Source organism: Phaenicophaeus curvirostris, chromosome 7 (assembly GCF_032191515.1).
Source record: "Phaenicophaeus curvirostris isolate KB17595 chromosome 7, BPBGC_Pcur_1.0, whole genome shotgun sequence".
Taxonomy (NCBI): Eukaryota; Metazoa; Chordata; class Aves; order Cuculiformes; family Cuculidae; genus Phaenicophaeus; species Phaenicophaeus curvirostris.
The window spans coordinates 25,118,815-25,133,465 of record NC_091398.1 but is presented as its reverse complement, the minus strand read 5'-3'; the positions used below and the strand labels follow the sequence as shown (position 1 = coordinate 25,133,465).

At 60.4% G+C, this 14,651-nt stretch overlaps 2 protein-coding genes across 2 annotated transcripts; one reads left to right on the top strand and one right to left on the bottom strand.

The window, feature by feature from the left end:
- Positions 1 to 1,099: 1,099 nt before the first annotated feature.
- Positions 1,100 to 6,048, top strand: ZFAND2B (zinc finger AN1-type containing 2B). Its single transcript, XM_069861290.1, has 9 exons — positions 1,100 to 1,230; positions 1,602 to 1,696; positions 2,124 to 2,255; positions 2,815 to 2,966; positions 3,396 to 3,500; positions 3,671 to 3,740; positions 4,264 to 4,340; positions 4,940 to 5,018; positions 5,281 to 6,048. Exons 1-9 carry the CDS (start codon positions 1,176 to 1,178, stop codon positions 5,317 to 5,319), a joined length of 804 nt encoding a protein of 267 aa, XP_069717391.1. The 5' UTR covers positions 1,100 to 1,175; the 3' UTR covers positions 5,320 to 6,048.
- Positions 6,049 to 7,578: 1,530 nt separating this feature from the next.
- On the bottom strand, positions 7,579 to 14,495 carry ABCB6 (ATP binding cassette subfamily B member 6 (LAN blood group)). The gene is made up of 20 exons (XM_069861278.1): positions 14,446 to 14,495; positions 13,320 to 13,851; positions 12,636 to 12,773; positions 12,173 to 12,362; positions 11,895 to 11,987; positions 11,447 to 11,639; positions 11,239 to 11,360; positions 11,045 to 11,154; positions 10,894 to 10,959; positions 10,633 to 10,758; positions 10,478 to 10,554; positions 10,313 to 10,376; positions 10,130 to 10,215; positions 9,957 to 10,014; positions 9,668 to 9,772; positions 9,114 to 9,288; positions 8,441 to 8,553; positions 8,247 to 8,341; positions 7,999 to 8,067; positions 7,579 to 7,903 (listed from the first exon to the last, which is right to left on the bottom strand). Exons 2-20 carry the CDS (start codon positions 13,833 to 13,835, stop codon positions 7,777 to 7,779), a joined length of 2,523 nt encoding a protein of 840 aa, XP_069717379.1. The 5' UTR covers positions 13,836 to 13,851; positions 14,446 to 14,495; the 3' UTR covers positions 7,579 to 7,776.
- Between the last annotated feature and the right edge of the window lie 156 nt (positions 14,496 to 14,651).

Genomic DNA, 14,651 nt, shown 5'->3' with positions numbered 1-14,651 from the left:
TTGGGCTCCCCCTTGCCCTTAGGCTTCTGTGGCTCCACGGCTCGGAGGAGCTGTGGCTCCCACGGGGGCTTGGATGAAGGCATTGAGTGCACCCTTAGCAAGTTTGCGGACAATACTAAGCTGGGTGGAAGTGTGGATTTGATGGAGGGTAGGGAGGCTCTGCAAAGGGATCTGAACAGGCTGGACCGCTGGGCTGAGACCACTGGCATGAGGTTTAACAAGGCCAAATGCCGGGTCCTGCTCTTGGGGCACAACAACCCTGTGCAGCTACAGACTAGGAGAAGTCTGTCTGGAAAGCTGCCTGGAGGAGAAAGACCTGGGGGTGTTGGTTGACAGCGACTGAACATGAGCCAGCAGTGGCCCAGGTGGCCAACAAGGCCAATGGCATCTTGGCTTGTATCAGAAACGGCGTGATCAGCAGGTCCAGGGAGGTTATTCTCCCTCTGTACTCGGCACTGGTGAGACCGCTCCTCAAATCCTGTGTTCAGTTCTGGGCCCCTCACCACAAGAAGGATGTTGAGGCTCTGGAGCGAGTCCAGACAAGAGCAACAAAGCTGGTGAAGGCGCTGGAGAACAGGCCTTATGAGGAGCGGCTGAGAGAGATGGGGTTGTTTAGCCTGGAGAAGAGGAGGCTGAGGGGAGACCTCATTGCTCTCTACAACTACCTGAAAGGAGGTTGTAGAGAAGAGGGTGCTGGCCTCTTCTCCCAAGTGACAGGGGCCAGGACAAGAGGGAATGGCCTCAAGCTCCGCCAGGGGAGGTTCAGGCTGAACGTTATGTAAAAATTGTTCACGGAAAGGGTCATTGGGCACTGGCACAGGCTGCCCAGGGAGGTGGTTGATTCACCTTCCCTGGAGGGGTTTAAGGCACGGGTGGACGAGGTGCTGAGGGACGTGGTTTTAGTGATTGATGGGAATGGTCGGACTCGATGATCCGGTGGGTCTCTTCCAACCTGGTGATTCTCTGATTCCCCGCCCGCCGGCGCTCGGGACCGGGGAGCCGGGGCGGGGGGCGGGGCTGGAGGAGGAGACGCCGTCTAGAGCCGCGGCGATTGGCGGAGCCTCGCGAGTGGGCGTGGCTGGAGGCTGAGGCTCCGCCCAGGGGCGCGGTCAGTGCCCCCCACGTGACGCGCCGCCGGAAGTGGTCGCGGTGCCGGAAGCGGGCGCGGCGCCGCCATGGAGTTCCCGGGGCTGGGCGAGCACTGCTCGTGGCCCGCCTGCCAGCGGCTGGGTGAGCGGCGGCCGGACCGCCGGGACGAGGGCAGCGGGAGGGGGGTTGGCGGGGGAAATGGCTCCGGCCCTTCCCGCAGCAGCCCGGGGGCTCCGGGCGAGCGCCGGTGCCTCTCTGGGCCCGTCTCTCCCGTTCTCCCGGCGGACGTGGCCGGTTCCCTCCCCAGGGAGCCCGTCGCGGTGTCGGGCTACTGCTCCCGGCCCCGGGGAGGCCGTGCTTGGCGGAGCAGCCCTGGGCGCTGCCGTGGGCCTGGGGGGAGCCGGGGGGAGAGAGGATCGGGCTTGGCTCGGCGCGGGGCTGCGCCCTCGGGAGCCCCGCCGGCCTGGCTCACCTCTTAATGCTCTCTGCCCGCGGCGTCTCCCTGCTCTCAGACTTCCTCCCGCTGAAGTGTGATGCCTGCGAGCAGATCTTCTGCACCGACCACATCGCTTACGCCCAGCACAGCTGCACCTCTGCCTACAAGAAGGTAAGCGCGGGGAAGGTTTCAGCCAGCCTCCTGTACGGAGCTGCTGTTTTCCTAGGCAGTGATCAGAATAGTTTATGACTCCCTTCGTCACTTGGGCAGCCCCCTCTGGGATGTGCACTAAGTCTGGAGGTGTCCCTGAAAGCCAGGATCTCTGTCTCAGTGCCACAAACTTCCAGCCTGCCCTCAGCCACTGGGTGAAGTGGTTTGAGTATTTCCTAACCCTTGCTGTCGTCCCCAGGTGTCTGTTCCCATCATAGCTGCTGGGTCAGAAACAGCCAGCTTTCTGGAGGGTGGTGAGCAGGATCTTAAACTGTTGGTGATGCTATGGAAGCTGCAGTAGGCATATCCTGAAAGGGAGAGAGATCGCTGTACAGCACTCAAGGTTGCCCAGCTGTGTGCTCCCAGCCTCCATTTCATGTCTCTACAGGATGTGCAGGTCCCTGTGTGTCCTCTCTGCAACACCCCAGTCCCTGTGAGGCGGGGAGAGATGCCTGATGTCGTGGTGGGTGAACACATTGACCGTGATTGCAAATCGGACCCAGCACAGCGCAAGCGCAAGGTAGGAACCTGGCACTCCACCTTACTGGGTCCCTGCTAAAGCCTAGGAGTGGGTTGCAAACAACACACAACTTGGCTATGAGTCTGCAGCTGAGAGATTGGTGAGGTGGGGCTGGGCAGCCACGTGGGACACGAGAAAAGGTAGGATGAGGATGGGAAACTGCATGCTGCCATTAGGAAAATGCAGTCAGCAATTAGATACCAGGAAAGGACATTGCTGTAGGGAGCTGGCCTGATAGGAATCCAGTCCAGCAGCAGCTGGAGGTCTCTGGGTTGTCCCCACTGCCCTGGCAGAGCAGGCAGGAGCCCCCTGTGCAAGGCAGTCTCTTCTGCTGTGCATTCTGTGACCATGGAGACCCTTGTCTATGCAGACTAAAGCACTAGTGAATAAATAATTAACTATCTAAAGAAAAGTAGTATTCAGAGACAAACACCAGAGTCCTGTGGAAGTGGCACTGGGAGAGAAGTCTGGTCAGTGCCTGGGGCCTGGCGTGGAGGGAAGGAACAGTCTTGGCCCCCCAGGGTGTGCTCCTTTTCACCACTGTCGTGTTGTCTTTCAGATCTTCACCAACAAGTGTTTGAAGCCTGGCTGTAAGCAGAAGGAAATGATGAAGTTGATCTGTGATCAGTGCCACAACAACTACTGCCTCAAGCACCGGCACCCTCTGGACCATGACTGCAGTGGGGCAGGGCATCCCCTCTCCAAAGCAGGGTGAGGGCCTGGGAGCAGATGGGCTGTCGGGAACAGGGCTGTGCTTCTCGGGTGACAGAGAAGAGCCCAGTTAACTCCCAGCCCGTTGTCTTGGACTGCTGCATCCTCACACTCCTGTGTGCCAGGGTGCCCCCAGCAGTGTTAGGGTTTGTAAAGTCATCACAGCTGTATACATACTCTAATCCTTCCTGCAGCAAAAGCCATTGGTACTGCCCATGGGCTGTTTTGTTCTTGTCTCTCTGCTTAGTCCCTTATTCTGTATTTCATGATTTCTGCCTATCCTGGCTTGAGGAGAGAAACAGCACGTATAGCTCTTGGGTGTAACAGAGCAACAACGTGGGTGCTGCTGTAAGGGAGAGAGGGAGCTGGATGGGATTCAGTGCCCAGGGATGGCTCACAATGGTGAATCAGTTGCATCCTCTGTCCTAGGCATGCTGCTGTCGCGAGAGCCCAGGCATCCTCCTCCAAAACAGTCACTGCATTGAGCGGTGGTGCCTGTCCAGCAGACAGCCCCTCTTGTCCAGCCTCTGCCAGGTACGATGACAGCCGGACTCATAATTCAGAGCTGGCCATAACTGGGCTCTGCATGCCTCCCTGTGGGATGCAGGACAAACGGCTCCCTGCTGCTTGTGCATCAGCAGGGCTGTGTACTCATATTATGGTTCCCTGCCTTGACAACAACCCAGCTTCTCTCCTGTTTGCAGAGGAGGCAGAGCAGCCGTGCCGCAGGCTCGTAGCACCTCTCCTCCGGCTGTCATGCTGCAGAACGGACTGGTGAGTGGCCTGGCCTGGCCTGGGCATTTGGGGTGGATTTGGATGATTCCTGTGCCACTGAGGGGCTAACACAGCAAGTGCTTTGTAACCCATGCTCTGTAGGTAGTGGTGGTCCTTCCCAGATGGGCTTTCTCTGGCAAATGGGGATCACGGACACTCAGTGGGGCATCAGAGTTTGCTCTGGTGTCTGCAAATGGCAGCTCTCAGCTGTGCTTGATGCTCAGCGTTCCCCAGAGGGACAAAGCGCACTGGCTGTTTTCCCTGGTTGTTGTCTTTCTGTTTGCAAGCCAAGGGCAGAGGAGGAGGAGGCTGGAAGCTGCTTCTCAGTGATATTCTTAGCGTGCTCCCTGGGGCACGGGGAGAGAGAACTGCAGGTCTGTCCTGAGCCCAAGGTTTTCACTTTGGCTGTGTCTGGCCTTTGAGAGGGGAGGTGCACCCACCCTTGGCCACGCAAGACTGCTTGCTGCGTGTCAGGGCTGCCTCACCACTGCAGCTAAGCTGGCGATGAGATGTTTTGTTTCAGAGCGAGGAAGAGGCACTGCAGCGAGCTCTGGAGATGTCCCTGGCAGAGTCAGCACAGAGCTCAGCGCATCCACCCAGGTACAGTCTGGGGACACGTGATGTCACGTTCACATATAGTGAGAGGATCCTGGGGCAGAGTCATGTGGCTCTGGGGTGACATTCCTCTCAGCACGTGGCTCTGGATGTTTCCTGTGCATGGCAAATGGGAGGGAAAAAAAGGAAGAGTCCAGAGCCACCACAGAGCTCTGTTCAGTGAGCAAGCCCTGAGGGGTGCTGGGTGGGGACACTGGCTGAAAACACTGGGTAGGGCAAAACATTGAATGAGCACTTGTCAGCTAATGAGTGTGTCTGGAGTGCAACAGAGGTGGAGTTAGGGATGTTCACAGAGGGCGCCCGAGAGCCCACAGCCTTGTCTGGTGCTGCTAAAAGCACCATGTACCACACTGGAGTTAACATGATCCTCCGTGGCCCAGGGTGCTGGCTACCGGCCCCAGCTGGGACCTAGCAGGTCCCTCCTCAGACCCTGACTTGTTGGGGTGATCCTCAGTTGCTCCCTGCCCTCAGCAGTCCCAGAGGGTTGCAGAGACGGGAGATCCTGCTGCCACGAAGGGCTCTGAGCGCTAGGCTTGTGTGCCAGGGGGAGGCTGAGGCAGACAATGCACCCTTGTCCCCAACAGCACGCAGGAAGAGGAGGATCTGGCACTGGCCCAGGCGCTGTCAGCGAGTGAAGCCGAGTACCAACGGTCACAGCGGCAGGTGAGTGAGGCTGGCTGTAGGCTCTGTGTCGTGAGGGGGGTTGATCCCAGCATGGCTGTGTCACGGGAGGGTCTTCCCTGGGGTTCTCTTTCCTCTGGGCTTTGTCTGGGGTCACTCACCAGAGGGCAGCCTGGCCTGGGGCAGTGGCAGTGCCACTGCTGAGCCCACAGACATGGAGACTTAAGCACTGAATGTGCCTTCTTGTAAGACGGAGGAAGAAGCCCATCTGCCCTTGCTCACTGTGTGCTTCTTGCCCTTCCAGACACACGGTTCAAAGCCATCAAACTGCAGCATGTCATAGGCAGGTGAGGCGGGGTGTGCGAGGTCCCACTTGTGACCCAAGGAGCAGCTCTGGCCTCCCACATGAGTGCCATGGGCTTCCGGCCTGGACAGTGACAACAAGAGCCCCTCGCAAAGGACCACTCATCTCCCAAGGGCTGTATGCAAGCCACCAAACACTCACTGACACCTCATCTCTAGTACCTGTATAAAATCAATGCAGCAAATCGCTGATGCTCCTGGAGAGGTGAAGATGGTGTGAGACAAGGCTGAGCACGCGCTGACCAAAGCAAGCAGCAGCCCACAGCGTGCACTTAGCCCCAGCTGCTGCGGGCATGTCCCTGTACTGCTGGGACTGTGGGGTGATGGCAAAGCTGGCCTGGAGAGAAGTGCCATGTGGGGACATCTTTGCATGCTTGGATGTACAGCTGGGATGCAGCTGCCTGGTGCAATAGCGGGGGGGCTCGATTTCACACTCCATGGAGGGCTGTGTCAGTCCCTCAGCAAAAAGCAACTGTGCCTGTGTGAGAGACCGTCCCAGCCCTGGCACAGCTGAATGCGCAGCCTCCTGGCAGTGTGAAGGCAGCCCCTTCCCTGCTCCCCATGTCCTCGGTGCCTCCCTTGCCGTTTGCATGCACAAGAGCACGTTGGGCCTTACTGACTTGGCTGGGGCCTGGGACCTCTATGAGACTGAATGGAGCCAAGTTTCCTTTCTGGTTTAATTTAACAAGGGCCATTAAGTGAAAACTAACTTCAGTGGTGACTTGACTGTGCCAGCATCGCTCGTGCAGGACTGCAGCTGCGTTTCTGCTGCTGACTGCTCTCTTTTGCCCTAAACTATACTAGCAGCCCTGTGCTCCTGGGGCAGGAATGCCTCCCTTCTACCAGCTGTGCTGTGGAGGATCCCCTCCTGCATAGCTGCAGCAAAGAACCCTTTCCTCCAAACATAGCCCTCAGCCTGGAGCCAGCCCTTGGAGGTAGGACCTGATGTCTGTGTGGGGGTGGCTTGTCCTGCTGGCCTCTTGCAGGTGGGTCTGCAGCTGTACAGAGCCATGGTGCTTTCCCACACGCTCTTCTCAAGCTTCCCTGCTGGAGGAGCTCCTGCCTGTGGGGCTGTGCTTGGTTCTCAACAGGGCTGGGCTGTCCCACCAGAGCAGCGCACAGCTGAGGGGGCTTATCTGGTGGCAGTGCCACCCTAGGGTGGGAGGTGGCTCAGGCTGGGCTGAGAGAATGCTGAGACCTACAAAAGTGCTGCTTGGGAGAAAATAAACGTATAGCACAAGGTGCGGAGGTGCTTTAAGGGAGCAGTCAGTCACTGTCCAGCCCAGAGTGGTGCATCTCTGCAAAGCGGGTGAAGCAGACACCAGCTCCGTGCCGCCTTGTGCTGTTGGCAGCCCCTTGCCATGCAGTGCTACAGACTAGGAGAAGTCTGTCTAGAGAGCTGCCTGGAGGAGAGGGACCTCCTCCAGGGGTGTTGGTTGACAGCCGACTGAACATGAGCCAGCAGTGTGCCCAGGTGGCCAAGAAGGCCAATGGCATCTTGGCTTGTATCAGAAACAGTGTGGCCAGGGAGGTTATTCTCCCTCTGTACTCAGCACTGGTGAGACCGCTCCTCGAATCCTGTGTTCAGTTCTGGGCCCCTCACCACAAGAAGGATGTTGAGGCTCTGGAGCGAGTCCAGAGAAGAGCAATGAAGCTGGTGAAGGGGCTGGAGAACAGGCCTTATGAGGAGCGGCTGAGAGAGCTGGGGTTGTTTAGTCTGGAGAAGAAGAGGCTGAGGGGAGACCTCATTGTTCTCTATAACTACCTGAAAGGAGGTTGTAGAGAAGAGGGAGCTGGCCTCTTCTCCCAAGTGACAGGGGCCAGGACAAGAGGAAATGGCCTTAAGCTCTGCCAGGGGAGGTTTAGGCTGAACATTAAGAAAAAAATTTTCACAGAAAGAGTCATCGGTCACTGGCAGAGGCTGCCCAGGGAGGTGGTTGAGTCACCTTCCCTGGAGGTGTTTAAGGGACGGGTGGATGAGGTGCTGAGGGGCATGGTTTAGTGATTGATAGCAAGGGTTGGACTTGATGATCTGGTGGGTCTTTTCCAACCTGGTGATTCTATGCTCAGTCTGTTGTGGAGGACAGCCTGCTCTGCCCCTCACCTGCCTGAGCCCAAGGAGCTCAACCTCAGTGCAGCTGCTTAACCCATTGGCACAGGCACCAACCCTGCCTGCCCCTGCCCAGTGCGCGGCCCTCGGGGAGTCCTGCACACACGTACCCTGCCCAGAGCACACATGCACGGAGCCGGGAAGGACCTGGTTTAAGAAACTACACAACAGCAAAACAAACAGGTACAAACGTAGCGGAGTGTCCAACCCAGCCCCTGCAGCTCCCAGGGGGTCACACGGGCCCCGGCCTGCAGCTGGCAAAGGGCTCCCCGGCAGTGTGGGGGCCTGGGCCCCAGGTCAGTGCCACAGCAGCGCCCTTGGCTGTGCTCAGGGATCCTTCTTGCTGCCTGGAGGCTTCTCAGTGTGACGTTCCTTGCTCTCGCCCTCGTCCCCGGCCTGCTGCTGCAGCCACATGCTGGCATAGACACCGCCCTTCTGCAGCAGCTCTTCATGCCTGTGGGGAGAGTGGAGGGGTGCAGGGTCCCGAACTGGCCCGAGAGCCAAGGAGGGGGTCCCCACAGGCAGACAGCACCAAGCCCGTGTGCTCACCTCCCTCTCTCTGCGATGCGCCCATCCTTGAGCACCAGGATCTGGTCTGCACCCACCACGGTGGAGAGCCTGCAGGGAAAGGCAGGGTGTTAGCCTGGCTCAGGGGAGAGAGTGGGTTTGCAGAGCACAAGGAGCCGCAGTTGTGGGGGACTGTCGCCTCCCAGGCAGGATGACAGGTCTGTGAGTCCCTTGGAGATGGCTGGAGAATGCTCAGCACCTCCTGGACAAGACCCTTCACCCATCCCTACCTATGTGCAACGACGATGGTGGTGCGGTACGCGCAGACTTTGGCCAAGGAGGCCTGGATATTCCTCTCAGTCTCCGTGTCGAGTGCAGATGTGGCCTGTGTGAGAGGCAGGGCATGAGGAAGGGGCACAGGCAGCCACTGGGGCAGCAGCTGCTGCAGAATGGGGGAGGCTGGGCTGGGAGCTGCTGCCATTACCTCATCCAGCAGGATGATGTGGGGACCCTTCAGGATGGTGCGTGCAATGGCAACGCGCTGCTTCTCACCTCCGCTCAGCTTCAGCCCCCGCTCCCCCACCTGCGTGTTGTATCCTGCAGGAACAAGGACAGGAAGGTGCTGTGCTGGCACCCTCCAAAACGGGATGGGGAACGGGGCTCTGCTGCATGGGGTGGTCCTGCAGGGACCACGCAGCCGCCTGGTGCAGCCTCAGCCCATCCTGCCAGGGGCTGATTTAGCCCTGGAGAGGGAGCGGTAAAGCAAGGCACGGGGTCGCACAGATGACCCTATGGAGTGTCACAGAGTCACAGAATGGTCAGGATTGGAAGGGACCTCTGGAGATCACCTTCATGGCCCTCCACTGGACTCTCTCCAGTAGTTCCTTGTCTTTCTTGAGCTGGGGAACCCAGAACTGGACACATGACTCCAGATGTGGCCTTACTAAGGCAGAGTAGAGGGGAAGGATAAACTCCCTCGACCTGCTTGCTACACCTTTCTTAATGCACCTCAGGATACCACTGGCCTCCTCAGGCACATTGCTGGCTCATGGTTAGCTGGCTTATGTCACCCAAGGACACCCATGAGGGCAGCAACAAGGTTATGGAGGACCTCGGGATGGCAGAGGAAGACAAGGAAGGCACTGTAGAGGTCTCACCATCGGGGAAGGAAAGGATACGATCGTGGATATCAGCAGCCTGGGCTGCCTCCTGCACCTCCTGGTCAGTGGCCAGAATCCGTCCATAGCGGATATTGTTGGCGATGGTGTCATTGAAGAGCACAGTGTCCTGGGGCACCACCCCGATGTGAGCGCGCAGCGATGCCTGCTTCACCTGGGGAAACGGGGGGGAGGGCTCAGCCAGACACCCGTCCCCCAAAGACCTCCCCAAAACCCAATCCTACCCCTCAGCTGAGAGCCCAACATCCTGCTCCTCGCCAAGTGTCCTCAGCTGCATCTCCTCCCTGCAGTGGAGGTTCCCTGCCAGCACCCTGGTGTTTGCCTGGGCAGCCCGGCTCAGTCTCCAGCATTTCAGCCCAGGGATCCCACAATAATCCCACTCACCCCACTCCCAGCACAGATATCAGCCTTCTAAGAGGCTGCGTGCTTGCCCCAGCCCCATGGTGATGCTAGTGCTTACGCTGAGCAGTGCTGTGAGAACCAGAGGAGCTGGTGTCCATCCCTACTGGTCCCCGGAGGGCCCCCACCCTCACCTGGGAGATGTCCTGCCCATCAATGCGGATGCAACCACCCCGCACGTCGTAGAAGCGGAAGAGCAGGCGGATGATGGTGCTCTTCCCTGAGCCTGAAGGTCCCACCTGCACACAAAGGTAAAGGGACCTGGAGACACCAGAGACCTCCCCCGGCTGCTGGAGGCCTGAGGCTGGGCAGGGAAAGGTCAGCCCCGTTGAGGGTCTGTCCTTCCCATCCCCATACTTCCCAGCCCCTCTTCCCCCATCCCAGCCTCCAGCAGTGAACTCACATACAAGGTCCCATTCTCACCAGGGCCAGGGTCTGCCCAGGCATCACAGAGAAAGAGACGTCCTGCAGGATTTCCTTCCTGGGAGAGGGATATGGAGAGAGGCTGAGGGTCGCCTCCCCTACCCAACATCCCTGTGCCAGGCCCCATGGCTGGACTCGTCCCATCCTGCCACCCCACGCCTGCTGCCCCGTACCCATCCACGTAGCTGAAGTGCACGTTCTCAAACTCAATCTTCCCGGCCTCCAAGCGCAGGTCGCTGGCATTCACTGCATCCTTCACCTGCCAGGGAGTGAGATGTAGCCTCGGAGCCAGCCCCTCCCCAGGGCAGGACCACGAGGCTGTGCCAGGAAGCAAGGTCCACAAAAGTGGCACCTACCTCCTGTTCCTCATGGAAGAGCTCAAACATGTTTTCCATGTCCACAAAGGAGTTCTGGATCATCCTGGAAGGGGGCAAAGACCAGAGAGAAGGGATTGGGGGAGCACATCCCAACCCAGGCACCCTTGGGTGGGGGGACCCCACGCACGCCCACAGCTCCTTCACCTGTAGTAAGTCCCGAACCAGTTGAGCGGCGTGTAGAGCTGGATGATGTAGGTACCGAAGAGAACGAAGTCCCCCACCTGGAATGGACAGGGGAGAGGTGCCAGTCACCACCAGCCCTGAGGCCACACCTCAGGCAGGGGACAGCCCAGCCTTACCTGCAGCTTGTTTTCAGTGACAAAGTAGGCGCAGACCAGGCACCCTGCCAGCAGCCCCAGGCCGATGACCAGGTTCTGGGTCTGGTTAAGGAGGCCAAGGGAGGCACTGACCTTCCACTCTGAGACCTGGAAGAGGCAAGGTCCTCTGGGATACTGCCGCCTCCAAACCAGACCCACGGTGAGCTGAATCCTCCCCACAGCTGCCCATGAGGCTCGGCTCCTTCCCTCACAGCTCTCCCACTACTGCTGCGCACTTTATACCTGGTACTTGATGATGGCATCGTTAAAGCGGTTCACCTCATAGCTCTCTGCATTGTAGTACTTCACCTGCAGGATGCAGAGTCAGGATCAGCACCCAGATCACTCCCCCAGTGCCAGGCAGTGCTCGGCAACCCCCCACCACCTACAGTACCGTCTCAAAATTGAGGAGCGAATCCACAGCCCGGGACTTGGCCTCGTTGTCCCGTGTGTTCATGTCCCGACGGTACTTGGTCCTCCACTCAGTGATGAAGATGGTCAGAGCTGCGGGCAGGAGGGGCCTGTGTCAGCGGGTACCTGCTGACCCACAATCTGTTCCCGCATCCCTGCACCCCGACCCCCACTCACTCAGGTAGAGGCTCATACACACGAAGATGATGAGGCCAAACCAGGCACTGAAGACCGAGGTGAAGTAAACTATGCTGATGACAATGTCCGCAATGGTGGGGACGATGCTGAAGATAATGTAGCTGGGGGGCAGGAAGGCGGATGGCACATCAGCCTGGCCCAGGGGGGCTGCCCAGCCACCCCCTGCCAGCCGCGAGTGCGCTCTGACCTGAGGAGGCTGTTGATGCTGCTGGTGCCTCGGTCCACGCTGCGCAGAACCTCACCCGTGCGGCGCCCCAGGTGCCAGCGCAGGGACAGCCCATGCAGGTGGGCAAAAAGCTGCACCTGCACCTGTCGATTGGTGAACTGCTGCACCCACAACCACAGGAAGGTGCGCAGGTTGCTCACGAAGCCTGTGGAGCCTGCGGGGCACCACGAGATGGTCAGCAGGGACTGGCATCGCCGGGGCATGAGCCTAGCTCAGAAAGCCCAGCTGAGAAGGATGAATTTCGGTCAGGCCACCCCTCTGTCCCCAACTCAGGACTAGTCTTGGCTGCTGCTCCCAAGACAGAGCAGCAGTGGTTGGGGCATAAGGGCATTTCCAGCCACCCCAGCCCTGACACTGTGTGCCCCATGCTGCTTCTCCCTGGTACCCTGCCCTTCCCAGTGGTCCTTACCAGCACCTCCACCCTGCAGGAACTTCAGCCCCACGTAGATGCAGACAGTCCAGGCCAGAGTGTGCCAGGGAACACCCTCCGTCAGCTCATTCACTAGGGAGAGGATGATAAGGGTCAGGGCAGACAGGTAGAGAGTATCTCCAGGTGCTCCATGGGAACCAGCCCCAGCACCCAGAGCTGGTCCCTGGCCCCTGCAGCCCCCTCAGGTCACTCACGAAACCCCCCAACACTTGGTGAGGCCGTGAGCAGCCTCCCACACAAAGCTCTCAGTGCCTCACCAATGTTTTTGTAGTAGATGGGGACGAAGACGTTGATGGCCCGCTCCAGCCCCATGAGCGCCATGCAGAACAGCACCAGCGCCTGCAGCAGGCGGTTACCCTTCGGCCACATGTACGGCACCAGCAGCCGCAGCTTCCTCCGGAAATCCTTCCAGGTGGAGGTGCTCCTGCTAGTGTCGGGCAGGAGCGGCTGGTGGACAGAAGAGCAAGGAGTCACCATCCTGGCACTCCAACCCCACTGGCAACAGCCTTGGGGAACACTCCACTAAGAAAATCAGCCCCGTCCTCCCAGGGTCCTCGCTCTATCCTCCCAGCAGGGCCAAATCCTGCTGGCAGCAGGCAGGGAGGTTGCACAGCCTTAAAGCTCATTCCTTCCCAGTCTCCTGAAGATGCTGATGCCAGGGAGGCTGCATTACCACTTTGTCCCCAGCTCCTCCCCGTCTGCTCCAGCCCAGGGACTCACCTGGCTGTTCTCCACATCCCGCTCCTCCTCGTTGACCAGCAGCATGTAGGGCTTGTGAGGCAGCCCTGGGGCCTTCATGCCCAGGATGAAGAGCACGAATGTGCAGAGGTAACGCAGCAGCCAGAACCCAAACTGCACCTGGAACAGAAAGCTGAGGGTCAGAACCACAGCCAGACAGGCACAGCCCAGGCAGGCACGAGATGTGCATGAACTGAAAGCGGCGAGGAGCAGGGCACAGGGATGGAGTGCAGAGCAGCCAGGGGAGAGGAGACACCCCACGCAGCTCAGCAGGACCCCCTGGCTGAGCACAGCACCTCAGGCAGCACCCAGACCCCTTGCTTCCTCCCTGCTGCACCTGGCTCTGCGCCCTCTAGCTTGGGGTGCCCCGACCCTGGGGGCAACAGGGGGTAAAGGACTGTGGGGAGCAGGCAGACACCCCCACCTCTGCACCTCGGGCTTGGCAAGCGGGAGCTGAGCTAGATGGGAGTATGGAAAGACATGTGATAGCTGGGCTCGGGGTTAAGACAGGCAGCAGGCACGTGGGTGCGACCTGGGAGCGAGCACACCCCGGGCACGGCAGGGCACAGCATGCACACCCCACCACAGCACTGCAAGGCTGCAGCCCCCACCCACCCCCAAAAGGGCCACATCCCCCTTTCTGTGCCCTCTGTGCCCTCTACTCACCTTCTGGTTGGTGTCCTGCAGCGCCCACCACCACAGCGGGCTCCTCCAGCACACCAGGGTCAGGTTCTCGGCGGCGAAGGCCAGTGCCCAGAAGAGGAGGAGGACGGTGCCATGGCCTCGTGTCCGGTCGTGTGCCAGCACCCGTGTGTGCTCCAGCTGCAGGAGGGCGATGGCGCAGCCCCAGCTGAGGGCCCAGAGGCAAGCGTGCAGCAACATGTACCCATAGAGTCGTCCAGGGCCCTCCGCTTGCCACAGCAACGCACCGAAGGGCTGCAGGGCCAGGAGCAGGGACAGCAGGACCTGGCCACGGTAGAGGCGGGAGCGGGGGATGTACTTGGGCTCCATGGCACGGCCAAAGCTGACATAGCAGGCGTACTGTAGGGCGCCCAGCAGCAGGCAGACGCTCAGCAGCACGGCTGGCACCAAGGTGAAGAAGAAGCAAGGCTGGAAGCCCTGCTGGACCCAGGCCTGGGTGATGGAGCTGTTGCCCTCACAGTAGCCCTCCAGCACTGCCATCCTGGCGGGTCACCGGCTGCGGAGAGAAGAGGGGCTGGAGTAGCATCAGGATGGACTGTTGGATACGGCGGGATGGTGTCCCCGTGGTGGGATGGCATGAGCAGAGGGGGGTAGTCATAGGGATGGGGGAAAGCACCCTTGGACACGGACACGCGGGACGGGCAGCGTGCAACACACGCAGGGCCAGCTTTGCACGGGGATGGACATTAACAGCACCACGTCAGGACCTGGTTGTGGGCCCTGGAGGTGCCCTGCGCAGGGGTAACGCTGCAGCGGGGCCTTGGGGTGCGCTGGGACACGGGGACAGAGACGGGAGGGCAGCGGGGAGCCGGCACCGGAGCCGGGGGAGCAGCGGGGACACCGCGGAGGCAGCGCCGGGGGTGGGGGTAACGCGAAGGGGTGCAGGGGAGAAGCTGGGAAACGCAAGGGGACCCGAGAACAGGGACGGGAAGGCAACGGGGAGCCGGGACCGGAGTGGGGGGAGCAGCGGTGACACCGCGGAGGCAGCGCCGGGGGTGGGGGATGCAGGGGAGACGCTGGGGACGCGGTACCCGGGAATCGCACCGGGGCGAGGCCGGTCGGTGCCCCTCGCCCCCCGCAACCCGCTCACCTGCCCCGGCCCCGCCGGTCCCGGCCGCTCGGCACCCCCGGGGCCCGCCCCGCGCCGGAGCCTGCGCCGCCGAGTCCCCTCCTCCTCCAGCCCCGCCCGGCCTCCCCGGCGCCGCTGGGTGTCCCCCAGCCTCGTCCCGCCCCCCCCGCGACCCCCGGGGCCCGCTTATCGCCGGCGGCAGCCCGGCCGTGCGGGACCGCGATAGC

What these genes read in the sequence shown, in the direction of transcription:
- ABCB6 (XM_069861278.1), bottom strand. Translation starts at nt 13,835, where the DNA reads ATGGCAGTGCTGGAGGGCTACTGTGAGGGCAACAGCTCCATCACCCAG. An exon ending in CATCTACTACAAAAACATTG is followed by an intron (nt 11,988 to 12,172) that starts GTGAGGCACTGA and finishes TCCTCTCCCTAG; the next exon opens with TGAATGAGCTGACGGAGGGT. An exon ending in ATGGGCAGGACATCTCCCAG is followed by an intron (nt 9,289 to 9,667) that starts GTGAGGGTGGGG and finishes CCGTTTCCCCAG; the next exon opens with GTGAAGCAGGCATCGCTGCG.
- ZFAND2B (XM_069861290.1), top strand. Translation starts at nt 1,176, where the DNA reads ATGGAGTTCCCGGGGCTGGGCGAGCACTGCTCGTGGCCCGCCTGCCAG. An exon ending in TCTTGTCCAGCCTCTGCCAG is followed by an intron (nt 3,501 to 3,670) that starts GTACGATGACAG and finishes TCCTGTTTGCAG; the next exon opens with AGGAGGCAGAGCAGCCGTGC. An exon ending in ACCAACGGTCACAGCGGCAG is followed by an intron (nt 5,019 to 5,280) that starts GTGAGTGAGGCT and finishes TTGCCCTTCCAG; the next exon opens with ACACACGGTTCAAAGCCATC.